Source organism: Branchiostoma belcheri, unplaced genomic scaffold (genome assembly GCF_001625305.1).
Source record: "Branchiostoma belcheri isolate BF01 breed outbred unplaced genomic scaffold, Haploidv18h27 scaffold711, whole genome shotgun sequence".
In the NCBI taxonomy this organism is placed as follows: domain Eukaryota; kingdom Metazoa; phylum Chordata; class Leptocardii; order Amphioxiformes; family Branchiostomatidae; genus Branchiostoma; species Branchiostoma belcheri.
This window is the reverse complement of record NW_017804367.1, coordinates 1-8,701: the sequence shown is the minus strand read 5'-3', so window position 1 is coordinate 8,701 and position 8,701 is coordinate 1. Positions and strand designations below refer to the sequence as shown.

The 8,701-nt window shown below is 40.2% G+C and overlaps 1 protein-coding gene across 1 annotated transcript; it reads right to left on the bottom strand.

The window, feature by feature from the left end:
- Positions 1-158: 158 nt before the first annotated feature.
- On the bottom strand, positions 159-6,270 carry LOC109484956 (arylsulfatase B-like). Its single transcript, XM_019788329.1, has 4 exons — positions 6,012-6,270; positions 5,442-5,628; positions 1,799-1,989; positions 159-605 (listed from the first exon to the last, which is right to left on the bottom strand). The coding sequence occupies exons 1-4, from the start codon at positions 6,027-6,029 to the stop codon at positions 318-320; spliced, it is 684 nt and encodes a 227-aa protein (XP_019643888.1). The 5' UTR covers positions 6,030-6,270; the 3' UTR covers positions 159-317.
- Between the last annotated feature and the right edge of the window lie 2,431 nt (positions 6,271-8,701).

The following is an 8,701-nucleotide window of genomic DNA, read 5'->3' as shown; positions in this document are numbered from 1 at the left end:
TGAAGAATATCAACCAGGACCTAATTGTTAAAATTTATGGATAACATTCTTTTTGTAATATAAGGCAGTCACTGATTGTTGATCAACTGATGTAATGATTGCAAATACTATATCTATATAACCAAAAAGGGACATTGTCATATTATAAACCAGCCTCCAAGGTTAGCATCAATAGTCGACAATAAGGCCGCTGGAGCCTAGAGTGTGAAGCGTGCAATAGAATTCTGCCAAATGATATGGGTTGATTGTATAATATAAGTGGAGAAAACAAAAGGTTGCAATAATACCAGGAGGTATCAGGTTACCGAAGGCTGTTTTTAAGAAAAAAAACCTACAAACCAAATAGTATCTTTTAGCTGTCTTCGAAAATATGCAGCCGAAAATTGCCCTTCTTTACCTGTAGAAAATATGAGAACTGTATCGTTCCACAATCCCGTCTTTCTCAAGGCGTCAGTAACATTCCCCACTGCCTCATCCATCGCTGTCACCATGGCGGCATATGTCCTGACGAGGGTATTCTCTACGTTCTTGTACATGTCAATGTACTCTCGGGGTGCTTCGAGAGGTGAATGGACAGCTTGAAATGGCAGGTAGAGAAACATCGGCTGAGGAAAATTAGGTAAAAGTTTTCTTAACCTATTCCTCAAATGGAATTCGCAGAATTTAAGGAAGTGTGCAAGTGGAAGAAATTATCTCAACATCATTAATGTTAATACATTTATCTAACCCTATGCAGACTGGGTCTATGATAGAGATACTAAGGTCTGAGAATACTGGCAACACTAACGTAAAAAGGACGTCATAACGTGAAAAGACGTCTTGAGATGATATAATGAATATTCTAGCTTTCTGCCATCTTGTATCACTAGACGTAAATTTTTAACAAATACAGTTTAACCCTTGTCCTGCTGGCATTCTTCTACATATTTTCAAAATGACGTCATGTTTAGGTCATTGACCCTGCGTTTTTTGCTCTGTGCTTTGTCAAAAATATGAAATTTAAAATGTATAAATATATAATACAACACGGAGTATTCCGTATCGCCCGAGGTACCAGCCCGACCGCGCGTCGGATCGCTCGACGGCTCCGCAGGAGGACTGGGACCGAGGGCGATGCGGAATACCCCTTGTTGTATTTTATTTATGTTATACCCACCCAAGAAAACACGCCTTTTAATGCGAAATGGGCGAACATTTGGTGTCCCTAAACCCAAAACAAGTGCACCAACATCAATTCCAACGTGCGGATTCTGTATCCGAATTTCGAAATCGGTGCAAGCGGTTAGGGCGAAACGCGTTCGAATCGTTCTTTGGAACATTTGGAAGCCCCGGGCCGTACGCGTTAAGAACCCCGGGCCGTACCGCTAGTTATCACACGGGCCGGAACATCCCTATCGAATGCAATCGCGGCCCAGGTAGGACATAAAATACATTATCAGAGTGTTCGAAACAAGGTCACCTCAACTTTACATTTTTCTCTGACAAAAAAAACTGGTTAAAATATGGAGTTATTAAAGAAATACTTTTCTAAAAGATGGTTGATTTTTAATCTAAATGCTAGCACCGTAAGTAAGTAAAGATTTTTATACTTGCAATTTTAATAAAACTATTAGATAAATTTTATTCTTAATGTATTTAAGACTTAAGTATATGTTGTAATGTTGATCATGATATAACCATGATAATCAGTTTTATCTCATGCCCTTTGCGTTATTTTGTGCCCTTTGCCCTATTTGATAACAATACAAGATAATCGCATGCAATATGTCGACATTGTATCTAGTAAATACGGTTATACCTTGTTCTGCGGATGGTTTCGTATGATTTCGATAGCTTTTGAAGCAAACAGGTTGGTAGAGTAGGTTCCGTTTTGATCAAGGACAGGTTTGTCTTGGTCTCGTAGGTCAAGCCCGTGAAATGCGTTTGGATCCTTTGCAAAAAGGTTCGGCCTCCGATGTGTCCAGTAGTCCTCACCTCCGGTCAGGTAACCTTGATGTCAAAAATACACAGAAAAGTCTAAGGCTTACTTTCCGTGTGGAAATCAAATCATTTTAATATAAGGTGTTTTATTTTCATTTACAGCTGTTATTAATTTTGAAAGGATAGATACTGTTTTGGTCTTATGTATATGTCTTAAAATTTTGTAACGGGACTGAAAACAATCGTTACGCAGGATAATGTCTGCATAATGAACATGTCATGTTACTATGCTATTGAATAAGTTTAACGAGACAACAATTTCGCCTCCGTTTGGAGCCAGGTTGACCAGATCGTGTCAACAGTACAAGATGCAGCGCACACGTTGTCACAGTGCACACTTCATCTTCAGTTTAGGCCAAATCAAGCAAAGGTTACACAAGGTGAACGTGAGGAAGGCTATGGACCCTGATTAAATCCCATCATGGTCTCTGAAACTGTTCAGTGAAGAACTCGCTCCTGTCATGTGTGGTGTTTTAATCCCATATGTCCAGAACTGTACATTCCCACAGATGTGGAAACATGCCATGGTTAGAGCCGTGCCTAAAAACCCAGACCGCATTTCCGTCGGACTACAGACAGATTTCTCGTGTCACTAGGGAAAGTGTTTGAGGGCCTGTTGAAAGATGCTCTTATACGAAAAACAGAAATATACTTGACCTCTTCACAACACGCTTTTCTTCCAAAACGCTCGACGGTCCTTATCCACATACTACAAGCCTGGCATGACGCGCTGAACAGCAGTCCAAGAATGGATATCCACGCCGTGTTTGTAGATTTCTCTCGATCCTTCGATACGATTGACCACGGCTAACTGCTACGGACCTTGGTAGATCCGGGTATTTATCAGGACCTTTGGTCGACAATCTCCAGTTACCTTGAAGGCAGCACACAGATGGTGAAATGGGCTTTGTGTCTGTCAAAGCCCACAAAGTCCTGACTGGTGTCCCGCAAGGTGGCTTGCTCTCTCCACTACTGTTTGTAATATGTATAAACTCGCACCGAATAATGATTAGCAAATATAAAAGACATGCCATGTCCTTCATTCCAAGATCCGACTGCTCTATGCCATTGACAACTAGCTCTCTATAGTTGTATTTAGGAGATAATTTACACCAATGGCCCGTGTGGGCTTAGTGCGTAGATCACATTGTTAAAACGTCTCGTACTTTTAATCTTTACTGAGATAGGTTTGTTTGAGCTGACCTGTAACACACGCTGCAGGTGTCTGCTGCTCTCACCAGAATCATTTTGTAGTTACCCTGATGTCACCAACTCTGAGTTTTAGAATTGTATTTTATCACGTATCTGTAAGCAATCACGCATTTCAGATATTGATTTTATATTGTACCTGCTATGTCATTGGAAATAAAATCTGAATCAAAATCCCGGTATGTCGTTTTTTAAATTTTTTTAGACTTACTTAAGATAGCTGTTTGTTTATTTTGGCTGTTACATATATACACTTCAAGAAGGGGACACGACGCTATGCTTAGAAACACCTCATTACTAGTTGAATACCTTGTTTTTAAACTACGGCATTACTGTACATAACAATATTGTCATTTTCATTAAGAACAAGTAAAATGATGCAGGTGATAACCATGATTTTGGAATTTGACCTTTTGGACGAATGAAATGTGCAAATGTATTTGTAACATCCCTGGCATTTCTAGCCCTAAAAACTTCCCTGGAGACCCCGGTAACCTCCTTACACCAAATGATTGTCCAGGAAGAGGCATAATAAAGATACAACAAGATCAAGTCCGCTTCCAGGAGGGCTTAGACAGGCTATCACTGTGGGAGCAACAGTGGAAAATGTGTTTTTACCCACAGAAGTGCATAACTTTACACATGACCCGCAGAAGAAGGACACAAGACTATGACTACACACACATGGCCACAGCTTGCAAAAGGAGACCCAAGTGAAGTACCTTGGTGTTACCCTCACCAAAGATCTCTGGTAGAGCCTCCATGTATCAAACATCACTAACAAAGCTAACTGCTCTCTCGGCCTCATTCGGCGAAACATCAAGGTAGCCTGTAAGACCATCAAGGAAGCAGCTTACAAGGCCCTGGTGAGGCCGACCCTGGAGTACGCGAGTACCGTGTGGGACCCACACACTGCTAAGGACATCGCTACTCTAGAAAAGTTCCAACGTAGGGCAGCTAAATGGGTATGCAACCGCTTTCTCTAGACTTCAAGTGTTGGTGAAATGCTGAAGGAGCTCGACTGAGCTACTCTAGAAGTAAGACGGAAAATAGCAAGGCTAGCAACCTTCTACAAGCTGCATCATGGCTCCATCACTATCAACTCCCGGGAACTCCGCTCTGTATGTCAGCCCAAGAGACAGACCCTTCCACATCCCCTGTCATACAACGTCCCTCGCTGCACAACAACATATTGGCAAAAAACTTCCCACGTACAGTGGCGGACTGGAGCTCCCTCCCACCAGAAATTGTGAATGTACCATCCCTGTCTTTCCGAGATCAGTTGGCCCAGAAAGATTAAATACATAGACGCCGTCCTGATGTTGGCCTCCTCAACACGGGGAAGAAGATCTGATAACGGTGCTTTAAAAAAAAATGGAGGTATTGCTTTTTCACTCTCTCTTTCTCTCTCTTTTTTACTATATCTCTCCCTCTCTCTCTCTCTCCCTTTGTAGTGTGTGTGTGTGTGTGTGTGTGTGTGTTTGTGTGTGTTTGTGTGTTCCGCAAATGTGTAGTCATCATAACTTAAGAACGCCTTTATAAATTGTAATGATATTTGGAATGTTGGTAGGTCCTAGAAAGACAAAGTCAATGATAAACCTCCTTGTGGATGACCTTGTTATTGCAGCAGAACTTAAGGTTCTGAACATGCTATGGTTTTGACTTTTAGTAGCATACACAGGTACATAATAATATGCAACTTATGCATGTAAAGACTTAATTTGCATAATTAGTAGAATGTTTTGTAATTACAGTGTTCGACATAATATTTGCATTCACGTAATGTATATATGTACTATAAAGACAGTCGGAACATTAACAGATATAATTATGCAACTATGAAAATTATTCACTTATGAATGATTCCTTACTAGTAATTGATGGAGATTTTATACCTTGTGACATCTGTTACTTAAAGTTTAACATCACTATGCATATATTAAGCTGATATAGATGTCATTGAAATAATTAGTGAGGACATGTTGAAATAATACATCGCCAAAGGACAGGAATTTCACACGCAGAAGTTTTTAATTTTAAAACCACGAATTCAAATTTAAAAACATGCTCCTTATTAGCCACTCTAAGCCCCCGACCGAAAACTCTTATAGTTATCTACTAAATGTGGTCACACGCAGAGTCTGAAAGGGCCTGAAAATCAATGATGAGTCATTATTACCGACATAAATATGTACTTACTAGTAATTTTTGGTCTTTAATTGTTAGTGTTTGTGTGTTAGTGTATGCCTTACCGTAAAACCTTTCAAATCCCCTGTGCAGTGGCATGTATTCCTTTCTGTAGAATCCAAGGTGCCATTTGCCCACGATATAAGTGCTATACCCATTTTCCTTTAGCTTCTGGGGTAGGGTAATTTCATCTAAAGGCAGTCCATGGGGGCGGTCGCTAGTTATTACACTATGCTGCATTCCATAGTGAATCTGCAATAAAGGACATCTCTTTTAATTGGTAACAAACACTGCTATAGTACACATCCTAAAACACAGCTAAAAAGAAAAAAAATCTAAAAGCCCGTATTAAGAAAATCATCTTGACACTTGGTATGGGTATGCCATATATTGTGTTCTCTCCTGTTTCTTCTTACCCTCCTTCTCCTCCTGCCATTTCGTTAAATGGATTCAATTTCTTAATTTTTGGGCCAAAACACATACAATTTGGCATGAAGCTAGAGTGACCGCAAACCCCATTGCGCTTTTCGTCAAATTTTATATTATTTGATACTTTGTCAAAAAGGGTCTAAATTTAGACATTGACATAATATGAAGGAACAATTCAAAGACATATCTCTTTAAATGAAACCTACCTGATACCTGCCTGTCATGAGCTGGCACCTTGACGGGCTACATATGGGCTGCACATAGTAATTCTCTAACGTAACTCCCTCTGATGCCAGGCTATCAAAAACAAACAAAAAATAGCATTGTTTATCAAATTAGGCGGTAATAACATTTTTTTCATTTATTGTTTGACTCCAATTACATATATTCTCTATGTGAAATTGCCATTTTTGCTTGTAGGTTCATCAATTGTGACCTCCACATTGATATTGGTTATTTTTACATGGCAACATTAAGCTAAAATCAACTTGAATATGTAACAAGTATCGAATATTCATTGATAAAATAGCATATTGGGTCCTTATTTCAAGTAATGTGTAAATAAGGTTATTTTTGATGATTTTTCCATGTCATAGATTACCAAATGTATCAAATCGTTTTTAATGTAAACACACAGAAACATTGCATATTAGGCCTTTTTGTCTCAACTTTATGGATGACACTCTCTAAAGACCCACCAAAATAATGAGAGAAGACGATAAAAATCCAGCCAAAATGCATCTAAAGCACAGGAATACTAAGCTGAATTTGGGGCAGTACTTATTACAATAACTAGTTTTAGGGCAGGCATGTACGGCATTCATCAGTTAGCACAGAACTGAGTTTTTTATTTCCGTGCAGCCCAGATAGCCTGAGCTGGATGCCGTCCTTTTTAGGGTCCGTTCACACGAAGACGCTGTAAGCGGTTTCAATCCAGATACAACAGAAGCCGGATTTAAGTGGCCTCATGGAAACTCTCAAAATCGCATTAGAAGCGCCTCGATCCCAAAGCACTTTGGGAGGTAGTTTCTAGGCAGTTTCACGGGATCGCGATTAGTGTCTAAACGCAGTGTGATTCCAATTTGACTTCACCGGTACAAATTGATTAACCCTACCTAGACCTGGCTTTTTTGGCATAGGGGGACCGGGGGGGGACGCCTACATCAATTTCGCATCCACATAGCCTAGCGGCGACCAATGGATGACCAGCATTTCGGGCCACGCCCACTTTGCGGGTGATTCCATTCGACAATAGGGTTGAACAACATCATTCCGTACGGCGCGGCAGGTAGTCGGAGTTGGTAATGTCAGATAAACGATGTAAGAATTGGTGTATTTGGGGTGAAAATAATGCAAGTACCGAAGTAACGGGTTCCTTTCTCAGCACTCGGTATACAGAGGTGAGGAGGCTTCCGTCCTAGATCTCTAGTGCCAAAGTTACGTCAACACTTGGTGTCCAGTGTCGGCGGCTTCAGCACTGGAAACTCGGAATCGGCAAATCAATCCTTGTCTTTAAAAAGGGTATCGAGATGCTGCCACTCATATTTTCTAGATCATACCGCCTGGGTAACAAAGTTTAATCGGGACAACAAGGTTATCGACAGGACAGGACTGCACAGCCTCTTTTCTTACGTTTTCACAGACAAAGACTTGGCCTATTACTGTTCTGTACGCCGCGCGGCCGAAGCACCAGAAGCCCAGTGCCGAAATGGTTTAACTCGGTTCGGTAGTTATTTTGCTCCAACTATTCAAAGACACAGAATTTCAGAAAACAATTTACAAATGTATCTATTGGACAAGTTTAATAAACATCTTTTTCAACCATATCTTGCTAACGCGCGGGTTGTGGGTGTGGCCGTAATGCTGCCCGCCTATAGGTCCCCGCTAGGCTGGCTTGGATGGGAAATTGAGGTTCCGGGGGGGACCCCCCTCAGAACTCGCGAACGGTATGTCGTATGACCACCAAATTTTCAGAGGATGGTGTACTAGTGAAAATGTATCATATCTACATTTTTTGTCATTATGACGTATTATGACGTCATTATGACGTCATTAATGTGATTTTATTGGCCAAAACCGTCTATATAGGTTTTTCCCTGAAAACTAAATGGTATTCAACATAACTGTACCAAAAGTGTTTATGACAGAATATTAGGGTGTACTAAGTGTTATGTTGCCCATAGCAACACCGGTGACGTCATATAATGACGTCATGCATATTTAAGATACCCGCCATCATGGATCATCAATCTTGAATTTTCAAAAATAGTTTTTCCATGATAAAGCATACTAACATACTAAAGACCTTCATTTAAACCTTTTTTGCAAAAAGAAATGGAGGTATTGATGAAATTTTAATGAAATAACCCGTATATACCTGTTCTAATGATATGGTCCGCCATCTTGGATTTTGGCCAATGACGTCATCAAATTAGCATAAATTATGCATATTTAATGATAAAATCTACATGCATTTATATGGGATGTTATTAATTTTAGAAACCATGAGTAACTTGACATAAAACCCATAAAATTCTATTGTTGAAACAAAAAGTACTAAATTTAGCAAAAAATGCCTGTCAGAAACCCGTTGCCATGGCAACACAAAAAGTTATTATCTTATTCCAATGATAGAGAATTGTTGCTAACAATATTCTAGGAAAAGTCACCAAGTTTGGCCGTTCTACGGCTAGCCGTTCAGACGCTAGGTGACATCAAAGTTGCCGCGGACACTTTTAGCCCCCCCCCCGGTCTAGGTAGGGTTTAATCATGGATAGTGGGGTGATATTTCTTTATTTACATACAATGCCAAAGTTTACGAAGCCGAATGACCGAATAATAACCGAATGATTCCAGGACGAACTTCACGGCCTCTGACGGGACTACGTCGGCATTC